General features: G+C 54.6%; 1 protein-coding gene across 3 annotated transcripts in view; it reads left to right on the plus strand.

Annotated features, from left to right (window-relative positions):
• The window catches only part of TBCD (tubulin folding cofactor D), a 132,155-nt gene that overhangs the window by 63,108 nt on the left and 49,075 nt on the right, over positions 1-19,972 (plus strand). For all 3 annotated transcript variants that reach the window (XM_075999848.1, XM_020281167.2, XM_020281169.2), the window contains one exon: positions 15,510-15,666. In XM_075999848.1, the coding sequence (XP_075855963.1) occupies positions 15,510-15,666 (157 nt within the window). The remainder of the gene's footprint in view (positions 1-15,509; positions 15,667-19,972) is intronic.

Genomic DNA, 19,972 nt, shown 5'->3' on the forward strand with positions numbered 1-19,972 from the left:
GTATCCATGGGAGGGGAAGCACCGAAACAAATCCTTGAGCTGCAGCAAGCAGACGTGTGGTGCAGAAGGTCTTCCAGAAGAGTTTAGCATGAAAGATGCCCTGTGTGCTGTTGCCGTGCTTGGAACACAGATGGAAGTGTGCGTGCCTGGGCAGCCTGTGACCGTTCAGTGAGGGTGATGAGCAAGGTGGTGACTTTGAAGGATTCTGTGTGTTAAGTGAGAAAAAAATGACATCTGACCACCTTATACATCCAAAAAACGTGCCTTTAGAGTCCATAAAGCTGGAGGCGGTGATATGGAAGTTTCGCCATTGGTGATGAGGCTCCAGCACATTCACTGATCCATGGCGACATGGCGGAAATTGTTCCGCATCTAGGTGGCTGTGATGGTGGTGACAACGAAGGTGATGTGGAAGGTGACGCCGAATGCTGCCGCAGAAGTGCCTGCAGGTGACGTGAGAGCGGGCTTGTTGAAGGACCAGAGCAGCGCATGTGCACTGTAGAACACCAATTCACGCCGCCTTTGACCATCACAAGTGAGGCGATATCTCTGGAGGAGGCATCTGAGAAGCCGTCCGGCAGAAGGCCTCACATCCCAGAGGACCCGTGTCCCGGTCCCTCAGCTGCTTCTGATGTTCTTGCCTCAAAAATTAAAATACAGGCTGGGCGCAGTGGCTCACACCTGTAATCCTAGCACCCTGGGAGGCTGAGGCAAGAGGATCACTTGAGCTCAGGAGTTCGAGACCACCCTGAGCAAGAGGGAGACCCCATCTCTACTAAGAAAAAAAAATAGAAATTAGCTGGACAACTAAAAATATATAGAAAAAATGATCTGGGCATGGTGGCTTGTGCCTGTAGTCACAGCCACTCGGGATGCTGAGGCTGGAGGATCGCTTGAGCCCAGGAGTTTGAGGTTGCTGTGAGCTAGGCTGACACCACGGTACTCTAGCCCTGGCAACAAAGTGAGACTATGTCTAAAGAAAAAACAAACGCAGCGTAGAGTGGCCCTTCAATCACAGCACAGCATCGCTGGTGGAACCTGAGAGCTGCTGGGTGCTTGGTCGCCCTGAGCACGTTGTCAGTCGTGTTAATGGCACGCCCTACTTTTTTACCGTTAAGTACTTACACGTGAATACTTGTAAGAAAATGATGGCTTGTGGGTGGCATGCAAATTCAGAGCCAGGAGTGCTGGGACACCACGGAGCACAGGTTGTCCACGAGCGGCAGAGACAGCGGCACTTTGCCTTCTGATGGTTCAGCGTGCACGAACTTTGTTTCCTGCACAAAATTACTGAAAATATCGCATAGAATCACCTGCAGGCCACGTGCACAAGGTGTACGTGAAGCATAAGTGGGTTTTGTGTGTGGACTTGGGTCACATTCCCAGGCTATCTCCTGTATACGCAGATGCTCCAAAATCCAGACAATATCGGAAGCACTTCTGGTCCCAAGCATTTTGGGTAAGGGATACTTGACCTGTGTTGTTCTTTTATAATTTAAAAACATTTTTTAAACTTTAAAATTTTTTTGGGGAGATGAAATCTTGCTACGCTGCCTAGGCTGGGCTGGAATTCCTGGGCTCAGGCGATCTCTTGCTTCCGTCTCCTGAGTAGCTGGGCCACGGGTACGGGCCTGTGCGGGCCCGAGCAGGTGCTCCCTGGTGCCATTTTAGACGGTGTGCACTTGGCCTTTCCTCCGTGAACGGAGCTCCGTTTTTTCACGGTTCCTTTTTGCATCTCAGAACTCCTCTTTGGGATAGTTTTACTTCTTTTACTTTGTAGAACAAGTTCCTTCAATAAAAGTGTGAGTAGCTGACGATCTCAGGGTTTGTCTGAAAACTCCTCCTTGGCTGTCGTTCTTGGTGCAGCGTTCTGGGGAGGTTTGGGAGGTGTTTGCACCGTGGCTTCTGCCTTCTGGACCATGTTTGCTCCGCACATGAGCTGCTCTCTCTGTGGTTCCAGTTTCGTTGTGGTGTGCTCGGGCTCAGATTTCTTGTATTTGTTTGCTTCGTGCAGTTATGTTTTCTGCATCTGGCTTAGGGCTTTCATCGGTTTTGGAAAATTCTCAGGCATCAATCCTTTGGATTTCTCTTGTTCTATTTTCTCCTTCTGGGACTCCAATTAGACGGTTGTGACCCTGTCTGTGTTCCAGGTTTCCTATCTTTCCAGTTTCTCTTTTTCTCTCAGAATTGTAACGTGGGCAATTTCACCAGGTTCTGTCACCTGCTGGATCTTTTCCTCTGTCAAAGCCAGATGTGTTTTTAATTTCAGTAATTATGTGTGTGTATGTATATATATATAAAACATACATTAGATATATGTGCAATATGTTTATTATATGTACATCTAAATTCCTAAAATTGTCTGGTCTTTTCTGTCATTTGTAACTCATTTTCAATTTTATCTTTCATTGAATATTTTATGTAGAGTCTTCCAAAGTCATTATTTGAAAGGTCCCGTATCTAAGCTGCGTCTTGGTTTAAATCAGGTATGTGTCCATGGACACCCTTGCCAGCCTGCCTTCTCGTGTGGGCGCCTCTGCCCATGCCAGGCCCCTCCTGTGGATGCCCTCTGACCTGCATCGGTGCTGGCACCCACGTTGGGAAGCCCTCCTGCCTAAGTCCATTCGGGCTGTTCCGACAGAACACCACAGACTGGGGCTTAAACGACAGATATTCATTTCTCACAATTCCGGAGCCTGGAAGTCCCAGCTCAGGGTGCTGCCGCTGTGGATGTCCGTTTCTTCACGTGGCAGCTCTCTGGAGTCCCATGTGAAGGGTCCCCACTGGGGAGGCTCTGCCTCGTGGGCGCAGCTCTCCCGAAGGCCCACCTCGTAGTGCCGCTCCGTGGCGTCAGGGTCTGACGCAGGACTGGGGTTACGAGCACTCAGACCCGGCGCTCCCTGTAGCTCCCTTGCCTGGGCTCAGCACCCGGCGGTGCTGCCCGCCGCCTAGACCCCTCCTCACCCACTGGGGGCTGCTGGGGGCCTGCCGGGCATGCTGTCCTCACATGGCGCTGACAGCTTCAGGAGCAAGTTGTCAGGTGGGGCAGGGAAAGGAGTGTGTTCTTCAACAATCATTTCCTATTGTGTGTTTGTGTGTGTGCTTTTTTTTTTTTTGAGACAGAGTCTCACTCTCTAGCCTGGGCTAGAGTGCCATGGCATCAGCCTAGCTCACAGCAACCTCAAACTCCTGGGCTCAAGTGATCCTCTTGCCTCAGTGTCCTGAGTAGCTAGGACTACAGGCACGAGCCACCATGCCTGGCTAATTTTTTCTATATATTTTTAGTTGGCCAATTAATTTCTTTCTGTTTTTAGTAGAGATGGGGTCTTGCTCTTGCTCAGGCTGGTCTCGAACTCCTGACCTTGAGCAATCTGCCCGCTTTGGCCTCCCAGAGTGCTAGGATTACAGGCGTGAGCCACCACGCCCGGCCTGTGTGTGTGTTTTAATTGCGGTGAAAATTCACAGAACATGAAAGTAACCATCAGCCCCTGTAAGTCAGCAATCCAGGACCAGTTGACGTGTGCACAGCGTCACGAAGCTGTCCCTGCTCTCTGCCATTGAGCCGTTTGTAACCTAAAAACCCTAAGAAGAACCCTGGTGCCCAGTGACTCCATATCATCTTAGCCCCTGGCAGCTACCAACCTGTTTTCTGTCTCTGGAGATGTACTTATTCTGGAATTTTCTCCTTAGGTGGTCTCCACAACATGGGGCTTTTGCATTTGGCTCCTTTGAGCACGGTGCTCAGGGTGTGCGTGGCCAGATCATGTTCCTTTGCATGGGTGGACCACGAGGCGTGGACTCTGGGTCGTTCCCCCTCCTGGCTCTCGTGAGTGTTGCTCTGTGAGCACTGTGTGCAGGTGTTTGTTTGAAGACCTGTTTTTAGTCTCTTTGGTGTATGTATGGATGTAGGAGTGGAGCTGCTGGGTCATGGGGTGACCCTCCGCATAACTGCTGTGGAGCCACCGAACCGTTTTCCACGGGAGCCGCACGGTTTTACATCCCCACCGGCAATGGGTTCTGGTTTCTCCGTGCCCTCGCCAACACCTCTTATTTTCTTTCTTTCTTTCTTTTTTTTTTTTTTAAATCAACCTAGTTAGCAGTGAAGGAGTATCCTGTTGTGGTTTTGATTTGCCATTTCCCTTATTGACTAATGACATTGAGCATTTTATAGTGCTGATTGGCTGTTTGTATATTTCTTTGGGCCGATGTCTAGTCAAGTCCTTTGCTCATTTTAAAATTGGATTGTTTGTCCTCGTGTTGTTAGATTGTAAAAATTCTTTGTATATCCTTGCTACTGGACCCTTATCAGATAGATGATTTGCAAATATTTTCTCCCTTCTGTGGGTTGTCTTTTTATCTTCTTGATAAGGTCTTTGTATTATGTCATTTTTAATGCAAACATTTCACTGTTGTTTTAATTCTCATTTTAGTTCTTTAAATGTGCAATGTTGGAATTGAGATTATGAAAGAATTTACTGTTTAAGGAAAGGAAAGCACGTTGAGATGGAACATGTTTTAGAACTTAGATACTTAGATACTTGACATGTATCTGTAGGAGCCACATCAATCATAAAACCTCTCTCCTTGTGTCACGTGATTTTATCTTTGTTATTTAAAAGTTGAAATTCAAACTTGGGGTCAAAACAAAGCTGTGACACTCACGAACCTGGTGTGATACAGTGGTGTTTGGTTGTACAGTGTGCTTGGAAAGTAATGTCTTTCCATGTATTATTTTAGAGACTGTGATGACATTTATGTTATTAAATGAACAATGTTTTTGTGACTCTTTCAGTGAAAAATCTTTCTGCCTGGATAAAACCCTTTACCTCCTGCTAAGCTTATTCCCACAGCTTCCTAATTTTGTCGTCCTCAGTGATTTTCCAGCTATGATGCTGGCGCGGCAGCTGGCCTGGGAAGTCATGCCGGTCCTGCCGCTGGGGACCTGCCGACCGAGCCTCGGGTTTGCTCATGAAGGCGGTGCAGTGGACGTTCTCCTGGCAGCACTCGTGGGGCCTGCCCTGCTGCCTGGCTTGCCTCGTAGACGCAGGACGCTGTCCGGGCTGTCCTCTGACGTGCCCGGGTGAGATCACCATGTTTTCTTTGAATTTGTTTTCATTCTTCCTGACCCTCCTGTACGTGAAAAATCCACTCGCCGTGTGAAGTGCCTGTTGATGTGAACGGGCCTGGCTGAGGCTCTCTTGGGGCCTCCTTGGAGGCCAGCAGGGCCGTGGCACAGGGGTGGCTACCCATGGCTGCCATGCGTGGACTAGCCGGGGCTTTGCAGCGCTGAGAGGAGCCACTGGCTCTGCTTTCTCCTGCAGGGCCCTGCGCAGGAGCCGAGGGTTCTTGGGGTCGTGCAGCCCAGGCTGTGGTGGCTCCTGGTCTCCAGCCTCAGGGCCTCTGCCGTGGTCCCAGGGGCCCAGGGGCGTCGTCAGATCTGCGTCCAGGGAAGTTGAGAGTGTGGTGTCCTGTGAGCTGTTATTTCATGGCTGTGGAAGTTGCTCTGTGGTTTGGATATAGTGTAGGATCCAGGCGTATGCCTGGAGTGCAGGCAAATAATGGAAATTACAATTCAGAATTGGGCAATGAGAAGCGTCGGAAGCAGGCAGCTGAGCTTGACTGCCAGGAAGCATGGCTGTGGGAAGGTCTCGCTCCATGACACTCTGTCCAGACTCCCCGAGAGTGTTTCTTTAGAGTGACCTGTCCTGCCTGTGCAGGCAGCGGCCCAGGAGAGAGTCGTCAGCGCAGTGAGTCTGGAAAAGCAAAGTCCTGTGATAACTTGGTTAGAAACGGGGACAGGCTGTCGTTAGCTGTGTGCTGGTGACACATCACCTCCACAGACGCCCCCTCTCTGGCTGTCTGACCTAGGCCTCCGTCCTCCCGCCTGCGCCATGTGCCCCTGCCGTCAGCTCAGGTCAAGGAGTCCTGGACGCCATGGTCCTCCGGGCCCTGCCGGTTCTGAAACGCTCATGTGCTGTCCTGTGTCGTGGGGCGGTGAGACCTGGCACCGGGCCAGGAGTCCACGGCTGAGTCAGCGGCAGAACTGGCCCCCGACTTCCTGGTTAAGCCTTTAATTCTCCTGAACGCTTGTTTTTGCTTCTTTCAAGTTGTTGTGCTTAGGCCACTCTGTCATTAGCTGTGGGCGTTTCCTGCGCCCTTGCTTCAGGGAGGGCCCTGACCCCCTCTGAGCCTTCCTCTGGTGGCCTTTGGCAGTGCCAGAAGGATGGGAAGTGGCCAGCTCTCATCCTGAGGGCATTGAATTTGCAGAGAATGGTTACTTGGGACTACTTGGAAAGGGACGGTTCTGAAACAGAACGTGAGCTGGGCAGGGCTGGCCTCCGTGACGCAGCTCCCCGTGACTCGACTGATGATTGGGAAGGTGCCGGAGTAATCCTGTCGTGTGGGTGGGACCTTCTGTGCTGTGCTTGCAGGGCCTCCGTGGCACCGCTGGTCCCTTCGAAGGGCTTCAGTTCATACCTCGGTGGCTGACTGCTGTCCTGACATCCACGCGTGGGGCTGTCATGAGGAGCGTGTCCCCTGTGCCTGGAGTAGGGGTCTGTGCCCACTTCTGGGAGGACCAGGATGCCCTTGCTGGACTCTGGCTGGGCCCCGGGACACAGGCTTCAGCCCCACAGTGGGCGTGGCTCGACCACTGCACCTGGATGGGGGGCAGTACGTGGTCATTTGCACACGGGTTTTTCATACTTGACAGATTTTCCCAGGTGCCTTAGGTGTTTTCTTGTTTAATTTTAATAAAACCATGGCCGTTGCAAGTGGAGTTCCGGCATTGGCTCCAGGTACCGCAGAGCTGTGGACGGGTGACAGCTGTGAGCACAGCCCTGAGTCAGCACATGTGTCTGCCGTGGCCCCACTGGGCCACGCGCAGTGAGCTCCTCCAGTTGGGGGTACTCGGCCGGCTGGCGGCAGTGAGGGCGCAGGCCTGTCTGTCCTGGGTGACAGCAGGAGCACCACACCTGGCGACACTACAACAGGAGTTGAGTCCAGTCAGGGCTGCACACCTGGTGAGCCCTGAACTCCTCAGCACTGGCTGTGACACAGCCGTTGGCCGTGGGTGTTGGGGCTATAATTCTGTAAATTTAAAGACTGATTTTGACAAACTTTTCTCCAAAGATGTGGGGTCCTTACCCTTTACCCAGCTGTGTCGATGCCTGTTTACTTCTCTCGTCTAAGCGAGTTGGTGGGCACGAGGTGGCCACAGCGTGGGACTTTTCAAGTAGTGCCTGTTTCCTGTTACTACTAGTACAGAGTAAGGTGACTTTGCTAGAGGATGTTTAAAGTGATTAAGACGAAGACAATTGTTCTCAGAACCTGAAAGTTTTGTCTTTTACTGTGGTACCAGTTTATACGTATTTCTGTCATTTTCTATTTGTTGGTTTTTTATACAAAGTACATTTCATGATAGTTACCTGGAGAGTCAGAGCTTCCCTGGACGTGCCTTGACCAGGCAGGAAGGAGACTGGGCCTCGCAGACCTCACGGCTCCGATGGCGCTGCGGGAACCTCGGGAGCTGCGTGGGAAGGAATGGTCCCTCGTCACGGTTTGGGAGAATGAAATGTGCTGAGGCGCATGAGATGCATAAAGAGTGGGAATCTTAGAGAAAAGGTTTCAAAGTGTGGGTTTTTAGTATTGAAAAAATTAAAAATTTAGTGTTGTGGTATGAGGTTATAGTGTCTATTCGAGGATTATTGCTCAGCAAATTATTTATTTGCTATTAGTACAGTAGGTGATGTTCTGCCAGCTCTTTTCAGCTTAGGAACCACCTTCCAGCAGCCAGTCAGCTTAACTGCCAGCGTGTGTGTGCGGACGCTGGGCACGGGTCAGGCGGTGGCGGAGAAATCAGTCTCCTGTGTGGAGCTTTGTGAGAGTCCAGGCGGCTGCCCCGGGCTGGGACTGGCCTTCCGTCAGTGTGGCAGTCTCCCTCCGGCTGATGGGACCCGGGGTGGGAGTGTCTGGTGGAGGCTTTCCTGCTGCTGTGCCGTGAGGGCCAGGGGGAAGGTCGCTGCCCACTGTTGACGCCTCTTCGGGAGGCTTATTTTTTTTTATTTATTTATTTTTTTTGAGACAGAGTCTCGCTTTTTTGCCCAAGCTACAGTGAGTGCCATGGCATCAGCCTCGCTCACAGCAACCTCAAACTCCTGTGCTCAAGTGATCCTTCTGCCTCAGCCTCCCGAGTAGCTGGGACTACAGGCATGCACCATCATGCCCAGCTAATTTTTTTCTATATATTAGTCGGCCAATTAATTTCTTTCTATTTATAGTAGAGACGGGGTCTCGCTCTTGCTCAGGCTGGTTTCGAACTCGACCTCGAGCAATCCACCCGCCTCGGCCTCCCAGAGTGCTGGGATTACAGGCGTGAGCCACCACGCCTGGCCCGTTCGGCTTATTAATGTTGTAGATTGCAGATAAGAAGGCTGGATTTTGGTTTCTGTATGTGACTTCCCAGAGCCCAGGGACTGTGGTGTGAGAACCGACCACGCTGACCTCAGTCGCTGTCCTCCCGTGGTGTCCACCTGTGTCCAGGCCCTGGCTTTGCCCTCAGCGCACAGGCTTCTCCGTGTTTGCCTGAGGCTGGGAGGTGGGTGCTCGGCAGGAGGAAGAAGAGAGTTTTCCCTTCCGAGTTGGAGGCTGTACGCTGTGTACGTACAGCCAGGCGAGGCCGAAGCAGCTCACGTCGGACCTGGTTTTGAGGGCAGAGCGGCATTCCTGTGTTACCCTTCAGGGACGGAGAAACACGGAGGACGGTTATGCTCGAGATCAATGTGAGGGAAATATTTCCAGGATGAATGACTTAAGCAGTTTTAAAACATTATAAAGTGACACAGAAGCACAGAGATAGGGAAAAAACATCACAAGTGATGAGTGTTTGTGGAGAAAGGATGGAGGAGAAACACCTGTTCACTCAAAATCATTCCATACCTGCAGTGTGGGAGGCAGTGTGCTTGAGGGTGTGCTGCGGCCTCCGTGGGCGGCACGGGTGTCGTGTGTGGGGAGGGGTGCTCCTCGGTGCTCCCGAGCACAGCACTGGCCCAAGGGCTGAGCTCCCCTGGGCTCGGGCATGGCTCCCTGCGAGAGGGGCAGCAGCACTGGGCCCTTGGGACAGCCAGCTCTCCCCGAGGACTGCCAGGCCTGGGAAGGGCAGAGGGCGCAGGGCCGATTCAGCCGTGTCTGCTCTTCAGCGGGGGGCACACGTGCTGCTCACGCCGTTCCTGTGCGACTCACAGTCGGTGCCGGCTGAGTGGATCGACATCTTCGGTGCAGCCTCTGCAGGGTGGCGCTGGGATCTGTTCTTAGGAGGCGCCTTCCGGCGAGGAGGGCGCTAGCCGCTGCCTGTCCCCGGAGGTCTCTGGGTGGCTGTGCGGCCTCCACGTCACGTCTCTTGCTGCTTTAGGAGAGTGGGTAAGAGATGAGTCACCTGTTAGGTGCTTTTTAAATTTCACTTGCTTTTCCAGGTGTCTTTGAGGGATCTAACTTCTTCATTTCATTAAGAAACAAATGGAGTCCACAGAACATAAAACATACTATGGTATGATTGTCCCAGCCCATGGTTTTCCTTATCGCTGTCACCCAGGCAGACTGTGCTCGGCCCTCTGTGTTCTCCAGGACTTACCTGTCACGGTGGATACGCTCTGTGCTCTTACCCAGTGACTGTAAAACCCCGAGTTTGGTGACGGTTGGGTGGCCTGGCTTCTGTGCCTTCCGTGTGGGCTAATGTGTGTCGTGATGATGGCCACCCCGAGAACCTGAGGTGTGCCTCCCCTGTGGCAGGAACTCAGGTGATCTTCAGGACACCTGCTGAGGGAGGGGCTGTCCCGGCCCTGCACAGAGCAGCCTGGGCTCTTCACCCTGTAGGCTCAGTGGGCGGTTGTAGGTGGGCTCTTGGTTCCCAGGGGACTAGTGGGTGGGAGGATTTCCTGGACCAGCGCAGCCATGTGCCTTTCCTGTGGGAAGAGAGTGGGTCTGGGCTTGCTGGGGTCTACCTGCCCCAGGGCTGAGGGAGTGTGCTTGGGGTGGGGAGAGCGGGCCAGGGCCCCACCCACACAGCACAGCAAGGTGCCGGGCCTGGTGGGGTCTCCCAGTGTCCCTGGGTGGGGTCCCTTGCGTCTGAGGGCAGGCTGCATGCCTGTGTTCCCTTGTGTGGTCACGGGGGCCACAGGCACAAGGCCAGCTGCCGAGACCCGCAGCCCCACCCAGGGCCTTGGAGACACGTTTTATGACATGTCCTATGGGAACTGAAAACCCAGATGTCTGTGGAGGCAGATCTCTGTCCGTCATTTCCTTCTGCCCCAGCCAGCTCAGCGCTGGCATTTCTCTGAGCAAGTCGGACTGCATTTTTGAGAAAGGTATGGTGGCTGTTTGTGCTGGTGGCTGAGGTGGAAGCTCCGTAGGGGCAGCCACACCCGCTCCTGGGAAGCTGGAGCTTTCCTGGCCCAGCTCCCCACGGCCCCTGGGTCTGTGTGAGGCCAGGAGACGCCCTGTCCACGGCAGCCTCCTCGGGCTGGATGGAGCAGCTCAGGTCTCCACTTTCCTCTGGGAGCCACGTCTTTCCCTGCCCACTCACCGTGTACCCCTCAGCTCTGCCCTTCTCTACCTGCGTGTCCAACAGAGAAGGCCCGACAAGGTGTGGTTTGCACCAAGGAGACCTGCGCAAGTCCAGCACAGTCCAGTTTATGCCTAAAAGTGATATTTGTTTTTAAAATTAGTAAGTCTCATTAGTTGTCAAAGATGAACTGTGCAATGATTTCCTAGGGATGGATGATTTCTGCCTCTGCAGAGAATGCTGGGCTCCCTCTCTGCCTGGGGCTGTGCTGTCTGTAGACCCCACAGTGGGGAGTTCGGCACTTGGAGGGTTAAGTCGTTTCTCTCACCTGGAGGCTGTTTTTTCCTGAGGCACTTGGCGTTAAACAAATGACATGCTGTCTAGAGAGAAGGGTATTTAAATTACATTGCTGGATTCTGCGTTGCCAAAAGGAAGCCCTCTGGGGTATGTTATATATTTGACATGCATTTGCAGTGTGTAATTGGAACCATGAGAAAGGGTTTTGTTCAAAGCTATTGAATAGTTTCCTTATTTTGAACCTGTTGAATCTGGAAAGAGTCATTTTTAATTTTTTTTTTTTGTCTGATAATGACTCTTAAAGTTTAGGGCAAAGAGGAGTTTCTATTCCAAATGCCCACGCCCCTTCCCCCCTCCCCCCCACAGCTTTTTGATTGCCCACATACCTGGTGTGGCTACTGTGAATACCTGGTGTGGCCTCTGAGTACCTGGTGTGGCCACTGAGTTCCTGGTGTGGCTAGTGAGTACCTGGCATGGCCACTGAGTACCTGATGTGGCTGCTGTGAATACCTGGCGTGGCCACTGAGTACCTGGCGTGGCCATTGTGTACCTGGCATGACCACTGAGTACCTGGCGTGGCCACTGAGTACCTGGCGTGGCCACTGAGTACCTGGCGTGGCCACTGAGTACCTGGCGTGGCCAGTGAGTACCTGGTGTGGCCATTGTATACCTGGTGTGGCCACTGAGGCTGGTCTGTCTCCTATTGTCTGGGTACCTAAGTGTCAGAGCTAGAAGGCTGGGACTTCCCATCTACACAGAGGGGCTGGAGAGGGTCGGGGGTGCCGAGTGCCCTGCTCAGGAGCGGCAGGCGCAGGCCTGACCCATCCTCCCACCCCTGGGTTGCAGCTCCTGCGTGGGGATGAATCAGAGCCGACAGGCTGGTTTTCCATATTCTTGCTAAGGAAAGCTGTCATCTCACTCGCTCTCCTTCTCTGAGCTTTCACTTTCTGCAAATCAATTTCCTTTCCTTTTTGTGAGGAGGGCATCACAGGCTCCGGCAGCAGCAAGGTGTTGCTGGCAGCTGCCACTTCACCTGCGCTCGGGTCTTAGCCACTGACGCCGCTGCAGGTGTTGCCGAGGGTGGTTGGGGCTTCCCCATGGAGAATGGCAGGACGGACGGAGACTTGGAGACTACTGTGGACCAGCATGCAAAGAGGCTGGCGGGGGCTCTGTGGGACAATCGTGGCAGCATGGTGGGGCGCCTGAGGCCCAGGTGGGCTCTGCTCTCTGCTTAGGCCTGTGGCGGCACACAGCAGGACATGGAGAAGCTCCCCTGTGTGACATTAGAAGGCCAGGTGGCTACCCCAGGGCACAGCCTGCAGTCCTCTCATGAACTGGCCTTTTTTCCTCGAGGCAGAGAAGTGGGCCAGGTCGGCCTCTGGGTGACCTGCTAGGCCGTCTGCTTTCCCCGGAAGAACTGCCAATCAAGCCATGAAAAAGCCTGTGGTGTGTCAAGGCAGGTGCCCGTCGGTGGCATGAGCCCGTAACGTGTGTGTCTCCTGTGGCTGCCTCACCCCACTGGCCAAGGACAGTGGCCCTTTAGAGAGCCCTCTCAGTTTGACATGGGAACAGAAACTGGGCCCTCCGACCAAGTCAGGCCCTGGTGGGCTGAGGTGGGAGGTCCTCACCTCGGTGGCTTCTCTGGGCAGCGCCGAGCCGTTTCCAGGAGCAAAAGAGGCTGAAGTGGATGCTGAAAGTGCTGACTGACCGCTGTCACTCACGACTGTCTGTCTGGAAATTGATTTTGTCCAGTGGCCCGACAAATTGGGACTCAGCAGTCAGTGTCCAGATTCCCCGAGGCTGCAGAGCTGCCGAGTGGTCTCCCCAGGACTGCCTGGGCAGGTGCTCAGGTGGCCTTGGTGGGAACCTGCCTGCAGTGATGCCGTGTTAAACGATGCTCTTCTCCGAAAGGTGCCACAGCCTGTTAGTCTGACGTCTGTGGCCATGAAGGGCTCCCCTGTCAGCACAGAAGGTGAATGTGAGCAGTGTTAGAAATCCAAGAGTAATGCCAGTGAGCTAGGAGTTTTCCAGGGGGAACAACGGAGGACCTTTTAAGGGTTACAGATTTGGTTTTGTTTGAGCTGAGATAATCATTTTAAATTCACTTATGAGATTCAGTGACTTTGTCTACAGCAGATGCAGTGGTGCACTCTCGTTTGATCGAGTGTTTTGTGCGTGTTCCACGAGCCTGACCGTGAGCTTCGTTTTTAGAGGGCAAACGATAGACGTTTTTGAGGAGTGATAGATGTTCTTTGAAACCACGGAGCGTGGTGTTTCCGGTTTGCTGGCTGATGGAGGCCAACACTGGTCGGCGTCAGGGCCTCTCGTCCGTGAAGGTCACCTCGTGCTGCCAGCTCCGACCTCTCATGGGACAGGGAACTGGGGAGCGCAGGGCCCGCGGGAGCGGGGCAGGCCCTGGGACGAGCTTTGCAAGTGGGAGCAGGGAGGGGGCTCTGCTGGCGGTGGGTGGGGAGCAGTCAGAGAAGGGGGTGGCTGCTGTGCGTGAGGCGAGCATGGTATAGCCGGGGCAAGAGCAAGCACGGGGACAGAGCCGTGGCACACCCCAGCAGGTTGTCCTGAAGGAGTGAGGCTTGGCGGGACGGGCCTTGCTTGCGGTCCCCGGCAGGGCGGGGCCGGGCAGGCGTGGGCGTCCTCGGTGGGCCCTCTGTGCAGGCCGGTACCCATGAGCAGGAGCCTGTGGGGAGCTGTTTCTGGGGTCCTCCTCCTGTGTGATGGATGTCACAGTACCTTTGAGCTTTTTATTTTGGAGAAAGTTCTTTTTATGTAGTTTTAAGTCAATTTATAAGTAAAAATTTCATAGTCAATAAAAATCACCATAAGTATATAAATAAACTGTACAGAATCATGTCCATTTTTTGTTGCTATTTAACATGTGGAATAAGAAATCCCTAGATGCAAAAAGTTGCAGGGGAAATTGGTAGATAATATTGGTAGACCTACAGTGACTTCTTGTGATTTTTTTGCCTAAGATTTCCAGGTGTGTTTTCCTGGGAGGCGATCTGTTTGCCAACAGTGGTGTGTGCATGTAATTGGTACCTCACATGCCCACACCTGGAGTGTCCTCCCCAGCTCTGTGGTGTCAGGCTGCAGATGGAGCACTGGAGGCTGCGTGCGCGGCCCTGGGCGTGGAGCTGGTTCCCCGCGGGCCTGAGCTGCGCTGTGCCCCTCACGCCCGTCCAGCTGGCCGCCGCCTGTTGGGCTGCGTTGTGTTTTCTTTGCTCAGTGGCCAATCCCCTACCTTCAACTTGTCTCAGGCGGCATCCACGTGCTATCACCCAGCTCGGCGTGCGTGCGAATCCTGCATTGGTCGCTGCGGCGGGCGCCTGCCCCTGGGAGGGCAGCTGCTGTGCCCGGCTTTGCTCTGCAGACTTTGTGCTGTGCATGACCTGTGGAAGGACACGCCCCCCCCAGCCTTGCTCTGGGTCCTGCGCCGGCTGCCTCTGGGGCATGGGCCGTCTCTGTGGCCGTCCACGTCTCAGGGGCGGGTTGAGTCCGCTGTTGGTCAGCAGAAGTGGTTCTGCTGGGGGCTGCCGTGCCCAGGAGCGGGGAGACGTTTGTCCCACTTACTTTATGAATAGATATTTCATGCATTCTTAATTTTAATAATTTTTTAAACACCAGTGTGAGTTGCTTAGTGTGCTATATTTTAGTTGTCTGTCTTGAATCCAATAAGATTGGAGTTTTTAGCATGGTATTTCAGAAAATTTCATTTAGTGTGACATAGAAATGAACATTTTATTTTTGAATTACAACATAAATGTTTCCTAAACTTTTCTCTACTATGTTTTCCTTTGATTATTTTTAAGAGGCTTTTAAAAATTAACATTTGGTTCATTTATAAAATTAATTAAATTCCTTAAATATTTTAAACCCAATGCATAAATGTAACATATTTTATTTTGTTTTTAAGTAATGTACGTATGTGTCTCTAAAAAGCAAACTCTTCCAAAGTACTTGAAATACATGAATCTAATAAATTAGGTGAGTAAAGTTTTGGCTCCTTTAGATGTTCCAGTATCCTCACCAGGAGTTTTAAAATTGTCTCATATCTTTACGTCAGAAATCATGTGATCTCAGATCACTCAATTACGCATTTTTAAATGGACCAGAAAGATGATCCGTTAGGTACTGGAGTTGCCTTAAGTTTACAGGTATTTGGCATGACAGAGCACACACGGGATGCCACCCCCACCCCTCGGCCCAGAGCATCTGTGACCCGCGTCTGCTGTGCCCGGAGCTTGCCGGGCTGCTCTCTGTGTGGCGCCAGGACCGCCGGGCTCAGGGCTGGCGTCCCCACAGCAGTGCCACCCTCCCTCGTGGCAGCTGCCTCTCGCTGGCCTCCTCAGACTGAGTCTGCGGCCGCTTGCCGTGTTCTATGCTGTGCAGAATGAACTTTCTCTTCTTCACGTGATTTCAGGGGAACTTCTAGAAATCCTTCTTCACTTGATTTGAAAAATCTCCTGTTTTCCTCCCAGATGTTTATTTTCTGACAAGGCCATGCGTCTCACAGTGACTTTGGTTGACCCCGCGCTTCTCATGTGTCTCGTTTGGGGCCGTGGCTGTGCCTTGACGCAGACGCTGGTCATTGGAAGCCCTGTGTGGCCGCTTCTCACACTCTTTGTCTCCCGCCCAGCCGTCCCCGTGGTCCTGAAGGCGCTGACCTACGAAGAGAAGCGGGGCGCCTGCAGCGTGGGCGCCAACGTCAGGGATGCCGCCTGCTACGTGTGCTGGTCCTTCGCACGTGCCTACGAGCCGCAGGAGCTGACGCCCTTCGTGACGGCGATTTCGAGGTAAAGCCTGAGGGTCGTGGCGTGTGCCTCCCCGATGGTCGTGTGAGGGCCCCCCAGGGGTGGCGCGCAGAGGGGTGTTCACCTGCAGTAAGACACGGTAGGAGGAGAGGGTCTGTATGGCGTGGGGCCGAGTACCATTTTATGGGTGAGCTGTCCAGCCAGATGCGTGTGGCAGCCTGCGGTCAGCGGGTCCTCGGGTGAGGGTGACCGGGCTCTCTGGTGGTGTGGGAGGAGCACAGGACGTGTGCGTGATCAGGCGTGCACACCCCAGGGTTGCCGCGCCAGGCCCCGACCGGTGACTTTTGGAAATTTGGCTGTCTGCAGCCTTCTCCTTAAGAGATTTTCTGGAATGTGGTGGATGTGTTGGAAAAGGAAACCTTCAATGGTGTGTGTTGTTGCTGAGGGCTGGGTTTTGTCTGGCCATTGTATTTTGCCGTCTGCGACAAGCGCTCGATGTTCAGCAGGACTCGCTGGCGCGCTCTGTTTGCAGCTCCCCTGAGACGTGTGAATAAATACTTCAGAGCAGCCCTCTGAGGGGGGGCCTCACTCTTCCTCTGGCGTCCGAGGGAATAGCTGAAGCCAGCAGGTTGGTATGGTCTCTAGAACCCCGAGCCGTGCGCCAGCCGTGGCTGGCGGGTGCCGCATGCAGGGTGCGTGGCTCCTGCGTGTGCCTGGCCACACCCCGCAGCATGTCCAGGTCGATGTTCAGGATCTGATGTTTTTCGTTTAGGAAAAATGGAGGATAAGTGTGTCCCCAGCGTGGTAAGTTCTTGAGTTAACTGTGGCGCGCCGATTTGCTGCTCTGCTTCTGGGCTGGAGTTAGCTATGGGATGGAGAGGGCCGGCGCTCCACTTCTCCCTGTTTGCTGAGAGCCAGAGGTGGGTCTGCAGCGAGGTGACTCAGTGCTCGTCACAGGCGTGGGAGCCCACGGCTGAGTCACCCCGAGATTTACACCAGCACTTTACCTGACAACTTTTACTAGGAAAATGAACAAGGAAAACGGATTTCACAACCATGCCCGGGTCCTGTCAGCTGCCTCCCACAGCTCTGCGGGAGGTGGCACTTCGAGTTCTCTATAAGATGCCCAGGAGGAACGTGAGAACACCCAGGTCTGAGCCGGCCCCAGAGAGGCCTCTGTCCGGGGCTCATGCTGCCTCCCTGGCCTGGGCAGGGTAGGCACCCTGGGTGCTGAATCAGCCCTGCTGCACTGGGCCCTGCTGCTCCAGGCGCTCCTGACAGCAGCAGCAGAGTGCGGGGTGGGCGGCGGGGCCATGAGGGCAGCTGCCTGGCAGCACCCCAGTCTCAGACCAGTGTGGGCCCCAGCTTAGAGCCTCATTCTGTTCTCACTGTTGGTTCTCTCCCCGCACATTTAGCAGGGTCAAGATAGGGACCCTGGGGGTGCAGCATGGGCCTGTGTTTCACAACCTAGATTCTTGCACCAGAGCAAAGCCTGTGGAGCATGAGGGTCCTGCCCTGCTTGAGGAGATAAGGCGTTTCCCGAGGAAGTTGTAAACCTGCTGCCTTCGCTGTCTTGTCCACCTGGAGGGGAGCGGCAGCCGCAGGGTGCTTGTGTTGCGGGTGCCTTGTGCAGAGTGGCTTACCTGAGGCCAGGGTGGCAGAGGACAGGTGTGGCCACACCTCTGCCTGTCTCTGTCCCTGACAGCCACGCTGATGGTGCTGCTGCCCGGGGGCTTGTGGCTCGTGGTCTTCAGGGAGCAGCGTCTTGCAGAGGAGGAGGAAGGGTGGTGAGGACAGGCCGAGGGTGTCCACTGAGCCTGGGCCCTGCCGTGTGCGCCCTCATGGTCCATTGCCCACTGCTCTGTGCACTCGACTGTGTATTGTCCAACACGGCTTTGGGGAAGGTTTTTCCTGTTGCTTTCTGTCCTGATGTCCAACGTTTTGGAAGTCGGTCTTGTAACTAGGGAGAGAAAGCAAGAACGTTTACGTTTCTCACTGTTTGTGTCAGCTGTCACAGAACAGTAAGCTTCCCTGGGTGGACGGCGTCTCCCTTGGTGTGTGAAGCCTGCAGACCAGGCTCCGGTCAGTCAGGCCTCCCTGAGGGTGGAGTGAGGACGGACGCGAGGAGACTCGCCCACTCTAGTAGCTGGCAGGTGCCGGGCACAGCCTGGCCTGAGCTTGACCGTGGGCTCTGGCTCCGGGGCTGGCGCTGCCTCTCCCGAGACCTGCTGTGAGGCGGGGAAGGGACCTGTCCTGTGGACGTGTGGCTGCTTCTGCACAGTCGGGTCCCGTCTCAGTGAAAACGGTCCCCACAGGTTCCATTTTTGGCTTGGTATCTTCTCTGAGAGCTACAAATACTACAAGAGCCTGTGCCGCCCTTTCGGGGACCCCTGGGCTGCTGCTGGCCGAGGACATGGCGCAGAGCGAGGGCGTGTGCCCGCCTCACTCTGTTCTGATTTGGGTGAGAGGTTGGGTCCCTTTGAGGGTGTGAGGGTGGAGTCTGAGGTCAGGTTGCCCATGTGAAGAGAAGAGATGTGGCGGAGGGTCCCAGGAGAGCACCTGCACCCAGTGGGCAGCACCCAGCGGGGGTGGAGGGAGCGGCGGGTACGAGAAGTTCCCACCAGCCCAGGATAGGCAGAGAGGTGCTGCCTTCTGCAACTGCAGACCTTGGTCCCCATGTGATCCCAGCGGTGACTTTACAGAGTGAGGTGTCTGTCTGCGAGAAACACTGAGGATGGACGTGGAGCCGGGCCTTGCATGTGCTCTGGGGAGTTCAAGGCCTGCGCAGCCACTGTGTGCTCCTCGGGCCCTGTCCCCTGTGTGTGTTGCTGCATGGGGTGTGGAGTCCCCACAGGTGCTGGGGCAGGGGCACCTTTACCCCAGGGTCGCCCTTCGTTTCTAGGAGCAGGAGAGACGTGGAGCCGGTGAGCTGGCCCCGCACGGCTCCTCAGGCCCCGGGGATCTTGGCCCCAGGGCTGGTTTGTGGAGCAGCTGCAGCACGTGGCTGGCGTGGACCTGGCTGTGGTCTGCCCAGCTGTGAATTGCAGCTGGGTGTGGGATGGGGTCCCCAGGGGCTTGTGTAGGGGCCTTCGGGGGGTGGAGGTGGCCAGCAGGACTGAAGTCCCCGAGTTAGGCCTGGAGGACCGAGCGGCTGTCACCTGCAGGCTTTAGGAATGACGTCACTCTCCAGAAAGGCCGTAACTCACACAGCCAGAGAATGACTGGTGTGTGCGGGTGGGTCCCGCTTGGCGCCTTTCCCGTCGGGGGTGTCTGGGCTTCCTCGGCGGGCCTCATGGGTCTGCCGCGCACCTGGCACTGCGCCCTGGGCAGGCGGGCGGTGGGCGACAGGTCCCAGGAAGGTCAGAGCCCTTCTGACCTCTGCTCAGAAGAGGAGCCGCTGGCAGCCCGAGAAGTCCTGCTGAGAAAGGCGCCTCTCGCCCCTTTACCTGTGCCCGTCCTGGCGTCAGTGAGTGCCCTGTGGGGCCTCGCCCGCCGGCGGCAGATTCCAGGCCAGTCTGACAGGTTCCGAGGGAGCCTGTGCCCCAGCCCTCCCTGCCGATCCGGACTGCAGGCCTCCGGCGGGGGAGGGTGGGCAGGTGCGCCGGGGAGCGTGTGGGATGCTGCTGTGTGAGCCTCCCTGCCCGCAAGCCCTGTGCCCGCCCGGGTATCGGTGGGGCGTGTCACTCAGGCCTGCCCGCTGCCTTTGTCATCGGTGGCCACGTTTAATGATCAGCTCTAAGCCCATTAACTCGGGCACAGGATAAAATCTTTGTGTCTTCACACTTTCACGCATTCGTCGGTGGGTCCTGGGGACGCAGACAGCTGAGATCAAACACAGTTTCCAAACAGCAAACGCCGGGCAGCGTCGCGCAGGGCAGCCGGTGCCCACTCCCCGTACTCGGGGCTTGGCGGCTTATTCTTCATGACTGTTCACTGATGCTCTGCTAAAGAAACTTGGATTAACTGTTTTTCCGCCTTACAGTGTGAATTTATACTGCCCTTCTCTGTTCTGTAAACATCAAAAAGAAACTTTTTAGGTAAATTTTGTCATGTTTTAGGGCAGTTTTGGTTAGTTTTGAAAACCCTCATTTCCTCTGCGTTGTGCACGGCGTGGCAGGTGGAGTGACTGTTTTGCGTGGCAGTGATGGGTCCTGAAGGGCAGGTGTGATCGGGGAACGGAGCTCGCAGAGTTGAAACGGCGCAGAATGGCTGCGAGTTGCCCAGAGGCATCTTCTGACCAGCAGTCAAAAGCTGATTGGCAAGAAGGAGAAGGAAGATGGACGCTGTGCTGTGCGGTGCTTTGATTGTCACCTCCCAGCGATTTCCTCACCTGAAACTCTTTTGTAAG

Source organism: Microcebus murinus, unplaced genomic scaffold (genome assembly GCF_040939455.1).
Source record: "Microcebus murinus isolate Inina unplaced genomic scaffold, M.murinus_Inina_mat1.0 scaf010_hap2_Mmur4.0, whole genome shotgun sequence".
Classification (NCBI taxonomy): Eukaryota; Metazoa; Chordata; class Mammalia; order Primates; family Cheirogaleidae; genus Microcebus; species Microcebus murinus.